The sequence below is a fragment of the Raphanus sativus genome, chromosome 5, assembly GCF_000801105.2.
Source record: "Raphanus sativus cultivar WK10039 chromosome 5, ASM80110v3, whole genome shotgun sequence".
NCBI classification, from domain to species: Eukaryota; Viridiplantae; Streptophyta; class Magnoliopsida; order Brassicales; family Brassicaceae; genus Raphanus; species Raphanus sativus.
In genome coordinates, this window is record NC_079515.1 from 11,212,748 (window position 1) to 11,225,045 (window position 12,298).

General features: G+C 38.1%; 1 protein-coding gene across 2 annotated transcripts; it reads left to right on the top strand.

Moving 5' to 3' along the window:
• Positions 1-470: 470 nt before the first annotated feature.
• On the top strand, positions 471-11,882 carry LOC108861968 (uncharacterized). 2 transcript variants are annotated; one of them, XM_018635971.2, is made up of 22 exons: positions 471-802; positions 1,275-1,493; positions 7,236-7,559; positions 7,648-7,749; positions 8,160-8,219; positions 8,311-8,540; positions 8,622-8,745; positions 8,839-9,048; positions 9,139-9,287; positions 9,377-9,479; positions 9,557-9,652; positions 9,749-9,804; positions 9,895-10,018; positions 10,118-10,180; positions 10,267-10,326; positions 10,396-10,557; positions 10,633-10,706; positions 10,792-10,885; positions 10,981-11,117; positions 11,188-11,268; positions 11,360-11,465; positions 11,559-11,882. In XM_018635971.2, the coding sequence occupies exons 2-22, from the start codon at positions 1,317-1,319 to the stop codon at positions 11,637-11,639; spliced, it is 2,613 nt and encodes an 870-aa protein (XP_018491473.1). In that variant the 5' UTR covers positions 471-802; positions 1,275-1,316; the 3' UTR covers positions 11,640-11,882. The 2 variants fall into 2 exon arrangements, with proteins under 2 accessions (XP_018491473.1, XP_018491472.1); XM_018635970.2 differs by having other exon boundaries at positions 1,305-1,493.
• The last annotated feature ends 416 nt before the right edge of the window (positions 11,883-12,298 follow it).

Genomic DNA, 12,298 nt, shown 5'->3' on the forward strand with positions numbered 1-12,298 from the left:
TCAGTCTGAGACAACATATTTTTTTAGCCAATATTATACATTTTTAATAGAGTATTACGTTTTGTTGGTTGTTCTATTCGGCATGAATTTGTTAACCATTTCTTGTTTGAGAAATTGATTGACCTTTTGATGTAAAAGGAACCAATAAAAACATCAATCAATCTCAAAATACCAAATGAGATTAAAGTGATGTTGAGAAGAAGAAAAAGGAAATGAATCACATTTAAAAAAGTAATGGTGGTAAATAAACGAAGTAAGAACAGAAACGATATATATATTCTTAGGACCAATGGGAAATAAGAAGAGAACATGAGGCATCCGAGAACATTAAATAAAAGATAAGGGAATATATTCATAAAAATATAGGAAACTAGATACTAATTAATTACATAAACGCAAAAGTGGAGTGCTTGAAAGTTAGCCAAACATGGCTTTAACTTGTGGGCTATAAATATGGCGATCCATTGCCATATAGTACAAAACAAACTGTGGCTTGCTTATCTCTTTGGCACAAGTGTTACCCTCAAAATCAGCCAATAGTTTTGCTTACACCGAAATTCTTCTTTTTATTTTTTTGAACCACACTCCAAAATTCTTCAATCTCACTCCAATCTCTCTTCATTTTCAGTCTCGCTTTTGTTTTTTCAGTTTAATCCCATTTTTAAGTGAAAGGAAAAAACAAAACAATTTCAATTTCTGAATTCCAAGAAATCCGGATATCTCGTATCTAAGACTCATTCCAGTGAACTCTGAATCAGTTTCCAGATCCAAATCCATTGTGTTCCAAAGTTAAAAAGAAGAGGTAACGTTACTAACTACATTTCTTCTTCTTTAAACAAAGTTATTCATTGGTGTCTCTGCACATGCATATGCTTGTACATATATCAATAGATTCCGAAATGAAATAAAATAATTGGATAGAAGAAGAAAGGACATTTTAGATTCGAGTTTACCATTGTTGTTGTTTGCCGTCTTTAATGCTGCAATATCAGATGTGATGGTAGTAGCAGAAGAAGAAGGGTCACTAATAAATTCGAGTCTGCCAATTTAGTACTCATCTTCTTGAATGCAAATATATTTCTCCTTTTTATTAAATTAAAGATTCGAGTCTACTACCATTGTATTCTTGAAATAAAATGAAAATTTTCTAATTTCTTTATTTTATGTTTTTGCAATTTGTATAATGAAAAACTTGGTCTTCGCATATCCGTTAGAGAACAGAGAATCTAACCCGTTGTATCAGGTCAATTGTAACTTATATTTCTACAATGCAGGCTATAAGTTTCGTTGAATATATTTTTCAGTAAAAAGGAAAAATGAAAGTGGCGGTGATAGGAAGTGGAATAAGTGGATTAGGAAGTGCCTACGTTCTTGCTAACCAAGGAGTCGAAGAACTCGTTTTGTACGAGAAAGAAGAGTCATTAGGTGGTCATGCTAAAACTGTGCGTTTTGATGGAGTTGACTTGGACCTTGGATTCATGGTCTTCAATCGTGTACGTATCCCCTCTCCCTTTCGCTTCTTTTTTTTTAGAAAATCTTTTTTTTAAGAAATAAATCATTATAAAAAAGGTATTATATATTTCTGGAGTTTTCCATTTTCGTGAAAAAAATGTGATGTAGTGGACGCCTTTGCCATTGCGTCCCACTGTCAATAGATGGACCATACATGTGCTGTGTTTTGGGTTTATTGGAATTTTGTTTTACATAACCAAATTTTTTTACTTTTTTCCTTTTTTTATTTTGCTATTGTGCTTTTAGTTTTCATATCTGTCCAACAAGTCAAAACGTTTTTATAACGATATAACTGTTTTGGTGTTAAAAAAAAAAAAACGATATAACTGTTTTCCATGGTCTGACCCACATGGTATATATATTCAAATAAAGACCAACTAGGAATTATTTTGTTTTTGATTTTTCTTTAAAAACCAACTAGGAATTTTTATTGATATGATGCTTTCGTGTTCATATACGAAAAGAAAAAACAATTGTGATTAAGAAAAAATCACATGAAAACGATAGAAACAGCTCATTATCATGAAATAATAAAGTGGCCGATTCTTTAGCTAGGAAATCTTATAGTTTATGTAAGCAATGGAAAATGTTTCATTCTTGTCCTCGATTCTTAGAGGCTTTTGTAAACAATGATGTCAAACTGTTTCTGATGTGTTTATTCATTCAATCGACTTGAATACTTATACAACATTAGAGATAAACTCGAGTCCTAAATAATAGGAGATAACACATATCGTTATACATCCGTTCTTATCTCATTAATATCTTAGCTTATCGTTAATACTCCCCCTCAAGGTGGTGCGAAGAGATTTCGAACGCCCATCTTGTCAAGTAGATAGTGGAACTGTTGACTCCCTAATGGTTTGGTTAAAATATCTGCCAGTTGGTCTGTTCTCCGCACATGTCTGGTTACTATCGAACCGTCTTGAACTGCGTCGCGAATGAAATGACAGTCAACTTCAACATGTTTGGTTCTTTCGTGAAACACCGGGTTTGCTGCAATATGTAAGGCAGCCTGATTGTCACAATATAGAGAAGTGGGAGTCAGTTGGCGAATGTCCAGACTTTGCATCAGTTGAATGATCCACTTAAGTTCACAAAGAGTTAAGGCCATAGACCTGTACTCGGCTTCAGCTGACGAGCGTGAGACGACCTGTTGTTTCTTTGTTTTCCATGATACGAGGGAACCTCCTAGCATGATGACGTAACCTGTTAAAGATCTTCTGGTTAGGGGACAAGCGGCCCAATCTGAGTCGCAGTATGCAGACAACGTGAGGTCGTTCTGAGCGCTTAGGAATATGCCTTGGCCGGGATCATTTTTAAGATATCTGACTACTCTGAGAGCTGCATTCCAATGTCGGAGTCGTGGTTTCTGTAGAAACTGCGCGAGGGTGTGAACTGCGTAGCTGAGATCTGGCTTTGTGACTGTCAAATAAACCAGACGTCCAACAAGTCGTCTGTATTTGGTTGGTTCAGAGAAAAATTCGCCTTTGTCACGAGCTAGTGTTTGATTCTGTTCCATTGGTGTGTCAATGGGTTTAGTTCCCAGAAGACTGCATTCAGAGATGATGTCGAGTGCGTACTTCTATTGCGACAAATAAATACCCTCTTTGTTTCTTGATACTTCAATGCCAAGGAAATATTTTAAGATCCCTAAATCCTTCATGTGAAACTTCTGGTTAAGATACGCCTTGAATTTAGATATGAGAACAGAGTCATTGCCTCCAATAATCAGGTCATCGACGTAGACCAAAACATAGATGATTGACGATCCTTTCTTCAGAGTAAATAAGGAGTAGTCTGAGTAGTTTTGTTTAAAACCGAAGTCTTTCAATGCTGACGATAGTTTGGCGAACCAGCAACATGGTGCCTGACGGAGACCGTAGAGAGACTTTCTTAATTTACAGACTTTATTTGGAGATGATGCAGAGAAGCCAGGTGGAAGCTTCATATAGACTTCGTCGTCTAGGTCACCATGAAGGAACGCGTTGTGTACGTCCATTTGAAACAACTCCCAACCTTTAGCTGCTGAGATTTCGAGGAGAATACGCACGGTTGTCATCTTGACTACTGGTGCAAAGGTTTCCTTATAATCAACGCCCTCCTCTTGTCGATTTCCCAGTATCACTAGACGAGCTTTGAACCGTTCGATAGTACCATCTGCTCTGTATTTGATCCGAAACACCCACTTGCATCCGATGGCAACTTTTCCAGGTGGTAAGTCTGTGACATCCCAAGTGTGATTCTTGTCGAGTGCATCGGCCTCAACAATAACAGCATTGTTCCGTCTTGGATCGCGGATGGCTTCGTCGTAGCTTATTGGTTCATATTCGGAAGCCACTTTTGCGAGGTAAGCCTGATGTTCAGGAGACAAACGATGGAAAGATACATAGTCAGTTAAGGGATAATGAGACTTACTTGAGGACAATGATTCTGGGTCGGAGGCGGGAGGAGCGTAATGGGAGTCTTGACGTTGTGCAGTGTAGGTGACGTATGGCTTAAGTAAGACAGATGTCTGTTTCTGTCGTCTTCCACGACCAAGTTCTGTTTCAGTGGTTTGGTTATTGGGTTGTGTACTAGATGTTTCAACTGAGACTGGAGCTCCCCCTGAATGAGATTCGATCGAAGGCGCTTGCTGTTGTTCTTGTTCGGTATCAAAAATTGCAGGATGAGGGGAACGTTGGACGTCGTGATCCGTATTTACTGCCGGAGGGGATGATTCAGTAAAGGGAAACTTGTCTTCATGAAATATGACATCGCGAGAGACAAATGTTTTCTCTGTTTCAAGGTCGAGCACAAGCCATCCTTTCTTTGCCATAGGGTAACCGAGGAATAGGCATTTGGTGCTTCTGTCATCAAATTTACCTCTGTTTCGTGTAATGTTTCTAGCAAAACAGAGTGTGCCGAAAGTTCTTAAGTTGTCATAACTGGGAGCTTGTCCGTGAAGGAGTTCATAAGGAGTCTTGTAGTGCAGTAGTTTATTAGGTGTTCGGTTGATAAGGTATGAGGCAGCGAGGATACTTTCTCCCCAAAATCTTATAGGAAGATTTGCTTGAAACATCAAAGCGCGAGCCATGTTGAGGATATGTCTATGCTTGCGCTCCACTCGTCCATTTTGCTGTGGTGTTTCGACACAAGATGTTTGATGGACAACACCTTGTTCAGAGAAAAACTTGCGAAGACATGTGAACTCAGATCCGTTATCGCTTCGTACTACTTTTATCTTTTTCTCATACTGTCGCTGAACGTAGGCAAAGAATGTTTTAATGGCTGCTGGTGCTTCTTTCTTTTCTAGCAATAGTATAGTCCACACTGCTCGAGAGTGATCGTCTACTATTGTTAAAAAATATCGTGCACCAGTTAGAGAAGGCGTTTTGTAAGGCCCCCAAAGGTCGCAATGTATGAGAGAAAAAATATCATCAGCTTTATTAAAACTCTGAGGAAAAACACCACGGGTTTGTTTAGCCCGAACACAAATATCACAAGATTTTTCTAAAGCGCCTATCTTGTGAGAAAAACTGCCAAGATCTGATAAACTAGAAAGCACAGCTGATGATGGATGTCCTAAACGTCGATGCCACAGTTCACGTGTTTGGAGTCGTCCAGCAAGACCCGCGACTACGCCAGTGTAGTGGTAGACCCCATTACGCTCTTCACCCGCACCAATCAAAGTCCTCGAAGTTAGGTCCTGTATCACACAAAACTTTCTAGTAAATAACACAAAACATGCAATGTCACGCAGTAATTGAGCAACAGATATCAGAGTAATGGATAGATGCGGCGCGTAGAGCACGTCAGTGAGAACAAGACGCTGGCCTAGTTGTAAATTGCCATGTTTTGTTGCCCAAGTGATGTTGCCGTCTGGTAATGATATCGGACAAGCTTGTATGGTTGAGATATTGGTGAGCAAATCGATGTCCCCAGTCATGTGGTGAGAGGCGCCTGAGTCTATAATGATGTCGTATTTGCTGTCTGTACCATACAAATATAACTTATTTCGCTTACCAGAAAGTTTTTCATTTGAACTTTGTTTCTGGCTGTTCAAGAAATTTGCAAGTGCCGTCAGTTGGTCTGTGGTAAAAGTTGGAATGCCTGATGTTTGAGATGACTGAGATTCAGATTCTCGAGTTGTTGCATTGTTTGATCGAGAACCTGGGCCGCGACCGCCTCGTCCTCTTCCTCGTATCGTTCTATCTGACCCTCTGCCTCCAGGTGATTTGCTTTTGTCAGTCCACCATTCGGGAAAACCGACGAGTTGGAAGCAGTTGGTTGCATCGTGTCCGGTTCTTCCACAATGTGTACACGCTGTAGAAGGTCGTGTAAATCTTGTTGCTGATGCCTGTTCTGCAGGACGGGTGGTTGCTTGTTGTGAAGGTGTCGTTGCAGAGAATCCTACTGCAGGCGTTCGTTCCTCATTAAGTCTCACAGAATTCAGATGTCTTTCTTCTTGAATTATCTGAGAGTACACCGTATCAAGAGTCATCTCGGTTTGCCTGCTTAGGATATTTGATCGAACTGTCCCGAACCGAGAATTATCTAATCCCATAAGGAATTGATGAACTCTAACTTTCTCCTGACTCTTTTCGTATTTCACCATTGAGTTGCACTCAGAATTTTCGCAGCAACAGGTGAAACCTGTATCCAAGTCAGCTAAGTCATCCCACATGACTTTGAGTTTTCCATAGAAAACTTCGACTGAGTCGCCATCTTGTTTGCAGGTTGTTATATCTGCAAGGAGTTGATGAATGCGAGTATCATCGTTTACAGAGAAACGTCTCTGAAGACTCGCCCACATAGCTTTTGCGCTGTCGACCAAAGAGATGGAAGGTCGTAGCTTTGGTTCGATGCTGCTGTATATCCAACCAATAATCATAGAGTTGACCATGTCCCATTTTTCTGCATCATCAGATTCTTTGGACGGTCGTTTTAGGGTTCCGTCAATGAACCCTGCTTTTCGTTTGGCACGAAGAGAGTTGGTCATCAATTTTGCCCATCGTTCATAGTTTCCACCATTGAGGAGGATCGGTGTCTGTGCTTGCCCAGTATTGTCGGCTGGATGCAAGTAATATGGCGACATCAACTTGTCGGTTGCTGCAACTACAGCTTGTTCGGCGCTCATGATTTCTTATCGAGATCGAGCTAAAAGAATATGTAAGATAGAAAAAAAAATCGATATCAAGAGTCAAGAGGAGGCTCTGATACCATGTCAAACTGTTTCTGATGTGTTTATTCATTCAATCGACTTGAGTACTTATACAACATTAGAGATAAACTCGAGTCCTAAATAATAGGAGATAACACATATCGTTATACATCCGTTCTTATCTCATTAATATCTTAGCTTATCGCTAATAAATGATATCAATTAATAAAGCATTATAGTCGGGTAAAAAAAAACAGCTCATTATCATCTTGTGACCATACATCTTTTCGATATACGACTTTATCCACTGTTAGCAATTTTCACGTTGGAGTTTTCTCCATATCTGATAACTAAACAAACAAACAAGTTAGAGTTGATTAGTAATGATTACACAATAGTGACACGAAGCTCAGGATTGTGTTCATAAATAGTTCATACACAAAATTAATCTCAGTAACTTATGAAAATAATGTAATAACAATCCGAATCTTTGAACATTCATAATAAAGATTGTTTCCATACTGTCCCTAGCTTGAACTTTTGGATGTTGATCATAGATATGTGCATACATAATTGATAGGTTACATATCCAAACATGATGGAGTTCTTCGAGAATCTTGGAGTAGACATGGAGGTTTCAGACATGTCTTTCGCAGTAAGCCTTGACAATGGCAAAGGTTGTGAATGGGGAAGCCGCAACGGTGTCTCGGGCTTATTTGCTCAGAAGAAGAACGCTCTAAACCCTTATTTCTGGCAGATGATCAGAGAAATTGTTAAGTTTAAAGAAGACGTTTTAAGATACATCGCAGAGCTCGAGGCTAACCCTGATATCGATCGAACTGAAACCTTAGGAGGCTTCCTCAGTGCTCGTGGATACTCTGAGATGTTTCAGAAAGCTTACTTGGTGAGGAATTTACTTTACTTTCTCTTTCAAAATGATTGTTTGAAGGTTACTTGGACGAGACGTAACCTTATATATAATGTGGGTGTAGGTACCAATATGTGGCTCGATATGGTCATGTCCATCAGATGGTGTTTTAAGCTTCTCTGCTTACTCTGTTCTTTCGTTTTGCAGCAACCACCACCTTCTTCAGGTTCGTTAATCCTTCCTCATTAATTATTTATTTAAATGTCTACTAGAGGTTCTGAAGCTGGAAACCCGTATATCTTCTAGGGCTAGGCCCAAACTATTTTAAATTAGCAGAACAGACTCTATCATCATACATAGAGCCGTTTAATGTTAATGTAAATACTAGCTGTATTAGTTAGTTATAACGGCATAGCTAATTGTAAAGTTGTATATAAACTGATCATTGTACAGTAACTCATTAACTCTGATAATACAATTTTCATTTCTTCATTCTTTGTTGACAGATTCCTCCTAACAGGAATTGACTCTATGACCCCTTAGATATATACTAGAAAATCCAAGACTTTTAGCCACTACTACTCCTTATACAATTTTCTTGGTGATGTTTCTTAGTCTAGCTGTTTTTCTGTGCAGATCTTTGGGAGACCACAGTGGCTAACTGTTGCAGGACGTTCTCAGACTTATGTTGCAAAGGTTCCAAACTAAACCAATGATATATATGTGTAGCTTTGTTTAAGTGTAAGGTAGATATACATTTGAGTTTGACTCTGTACCTACTTATCAGGTTAGGGCAGAATTGGAGAGACTAGGATGCAAGATCAGAACAAGCTGCGACATAAAATCTGTTTTGACATCTGGTGATGGTCGTGTCACGATAACAAGTGGAGATGGGTCTGAAGAAGTATTCGATAAGTGCATAATGGCTATGCACGCTCCAGATGCTCTAAGATTGCTTGGCGAGCAAGTCACGTTTGATGAAACTAGGGTTCTTGGCGCTTTCCGATACGTTTACAGGTTCAGAACTCACACATTTTATTGTGTTTCTTTGATCTAAATTTTTTTAAGTGATCCATAACTTGTCGTCATTGACTGCAGTGACATTTATCTTCATCATGACACCGACTTGATGCCGCGGAACCAAGCTGCATGGAGCGCATGGAATTTCTTGGGAAGCACGGAAAAGAAAGTATGTGTAACATACTGGCTCAACATACTTCAGGTACGGAACACAATCTGCATACTTTATTAACGCTACCTTTTGCAAGAACACGATGAGCTTTAAGCTAAATCTTGATGATGTGTAATGGTGCAGAACCTTGGGGAAGACCGTGAACCGTTCTTTGTGACACTTAACCCGGACCAGACTCCGAAGAAAACATTGCTAAAATGGACCACTGGTCATCCTGTGCCTTCTGTTGCAGCTTTGACAGCTTCACAGGAGCTTCACAAGATTCAAGGCAAACGTAACATATGGTTTTGTGGTGCATATCAAGGTTACGGCTTCCATGAAGATGGACTGAAGGCAATGATCTAATACCACTTAGCTAATGCCTCTTCTCTTTAATCCACATTGCATATGTAAACTCACAGTTCTGATGATATTTGTTTGCAGGCTGGTATGGCGGCTGCACGTGGTTTGCTAGGGAAAGAAGCTGCTCTTCTGAACAATCCAACACATATGGTCCCCTCTCTAACCGAAACAGGAGCACGGATTTTTGTTACTAGATTCTTGGGACAGTTCATATCAACTGGTTGTGTAACGTGAGTCTCACGTGTCCTCTCTTCAACTTAGATTAAAGTATGGTTCACAATTGTTACATTTTATATACGTACCTCCATGAACTGAACAGGATACTAGAAGAAGGAGGAACAATGTTCAACTTTGAGGGGAAAGATCCTACTTGTCCTTTGAAATCTGTCCTCAAGATTCACAGTCCTCAGTTTTACTGGAAGGTATGAAAAAAAAACCTTATGATTATTAGTCTTTTTTCATAGCTCAAGAACCTGATTTTTTTATTCTTGATTTTCAGGTTATGACACAAGCGGATTTGGGACTTGCAGATGCTTATATCAATGGAGATTTTTCATTCGTTGATAGAGACTCCGGACTTTTGAATTTCATTATGGTACATAAATACTTTCAGAGACATAGAGACTGAGTCTCTTCTTCTCCGTTTGAGCTATTTTTTTAATGTTTATTCTTCTTGATAATATTTGAACAGATTCTCATTGCTAACAGAGATCTTACCTCACCAAAGTCAAATCTTGCTAAGAAGAGGTATAAGCTCTTTATGCATAAAAGATATATAGTTTCTGTTAAAAACTTCATTTCCTAAACTTTCACTTGTATGGTTTGATATTCTTGCAGGGGATGGTGGACACCAATGTTTCTAACTGCTGGTGTAGCATCTGCAAAGTATTTTCTAAAGCATGTCTCTAGACAGAACACTTTAACACAAGCTCGCAGGAACATATCTCGTCACTACGACCTTGTATGTTGCCTAATATCTCCACCTCTATTAAAACCTACATGAAAACGTTTGATTGATCTTTTGAGTTTTAATCAAATTTTATGTTTCCTCTTTTCACAGAGCAACGAGCTTTTCGGTTTATTCTTGGATGATACCATGACTTACTCCTCTGCAGTATTCAAGGTGACCATGAAAAAAAAAATCCCTCTTTTTTTTTTTTACTTCTCTTGTTGTACTCTATGAGTCTGACTTCAACTTTTTGCTTACAGTCAGACGATGAGGATCTAAAGGCTGCTCAGATGAGAAAAATATCTCTTCTAATTGATAAGGTAAAGAAAATACACAGTTTAGAACAAGATCTTCTCTCTTCTTTAATAACCACAGGGAGACATTTTCAGGCAAGAGTAGAGAAGCACCATGAGGTTCTAGAGATTGGATGTGGATGGGGAACTTTGGCCATAGAAGTTGTGAGAAGAACTGGATGCAGATACACTGGCATCACACTATCTATTGAACAGCTAAAATATGCAGAAGAGAAAGTGAAAGAAGCTGGACTTGAGGTCTGTACAATCATCTATTGATCTTGTTACTTATGCCCAAAGCTATTACTTAATGATTTAACTTCTGAATCATAGGACCGGATCACCTTTAAGCTCTGCGACTATCGCCAACTCTCTGATGCTAACAAATATGATAGAATCATATCTTGGTAAAGAAAACTCTCTTGACCTTTCTGTTAATGTAACTCTGTAATCAAATATGTCTTCTAACATAACATTTTGGATTTATTTCAGCGAGATGCTTGAAGCAGTTGGCCATGAGTTTATGGAGATGTTCTTCAGTCGCTGTGAAGCTGCGCTTGCAGAAAACGGCCTAATGGTCTTGCAGGTTCACAATAGTTTGTTTCTTCTCTTGTCAATACATTCTCAAATGTTTGTTTTCACAAAGCAGTAATGATTTTATAATGTTTTTGATCATAACAGTTCATATCGATACCCGAAGAGCGTTACAATGAGTATAGACTAAGCTCAGATTTCATAAAGGAATACATATTCCCAGGTGGATGCCTTCCTTCCTTAGCCAGAGTTACTTCTGCCATGTCCTCTTCTTCTAGGCTATGGTAAAAATCTATTTCTTTCTTTTATTTTGGTATCTATTTGTTAAACCAATCTAACAATGAAGAATTACAGCATTGAACATGTTGAGAATATTGGAATTCATTACTACCAAACATTGAGAATGTGGAGGAAGAACTTCTTGGACAGACAAAAGTAAGACAAATATTGAAAATTTATTCTCTAAGTTAGTCTCTTTGCTTCATAGTGCTTACTAACATGTACAAAAAAATACTAATTTGTGCAGGCCAATCATGGCTCTAGGATTTGATGATAAGTTCATAAGGACATGGGAGTATTATTTTGATTATTGCGCAGCTGGTTTCAAGACTCTTACCCTTGGAAACTACCAGGTAAAAGATATACTAGAAAAATTAGCATGCTTCTTAATTTCGATCCACAATGAGGTTTTTAATGGCATTTTAACTTATTGTGTGAACAATCAGGTGGTGTTCTCGCGTCCAGGGAACGTAGCTGCATTCGCTGATTCATACAAGGGATTTCCTTCTGCTTATTATGTCGCCTGAGAGCAACAAGGCTACATTTCTTACTTTTCTATCTATTTATACAATCAACCTAAAAACATGATTTTTTATTTATTGGGATGAATGTGAAAGTTTGATGAACAAAATAAGAGTTTATTATTTGCACACAAAAAGGTTACTCTAGATGAAAACCATTGCCTGTGAAAAAAGCTTTAGGTTACATGGCTGATTATAACTGTACTACAACTTTTTGATGTATAAGCCAAAATCCCTAACCTTATGATTTTCATATATTGCGTAAGGATTCATGGTCAACTTCACTTGATAAGTTTAAAATTGGGTTACTTACCATGAAAATGCCAAACTCTATTCGCCTAAAATAAAATAAACTAGAAGCAATTCTCAGGGTGATACACCAAACTACAACATCCTCTAGACTATATTTGAGTAGTGATTTTGCCACATGTCTTCTTTACAATCATTTTCACAAAAATAATATGACATGACTACTAAAATTGATGATATGTCTTATAGAGTAATATGACATGGAAAATTATATTTAATATTAATTTATATTTTTGGTAAAAAATTTAAAATATTGTAATAACTCATATATTACATTTATTGTCTATTTATATTTTTGGACTTTTTAAAAATATGGTAAATCATCATTAAAACAAATATATTCAATTATGGCATTT

What these genes read in the sequence shown, in the direction of transcription:
- LOC108861968 (XM_018635971.2), top strand. Translation starts at nt 1,317, where the DNA reads ATGAAAGTGGCGGTGATAGGAAGTGGAATAAGTGGATTAGGAAGTGCC. An exon ending in GCAACCACCACCTTCTTCAG is followed by an intron (nt 7,750 to 8,159) that starts GTTCGTTAATCC and finishes TTTTCTGTGCAG; the next exon opens with ATCTTTGGGAGACCACAGTG. An exon ending in ATATCAACTGGTTGTGTAAC is followed by an intron (nt 9,288 to 9,376) that starts GTGAGTCTCACG and finishes TGAACTGAACAG; the next exon opens with GATACTAGAAGAAGGAGGAA.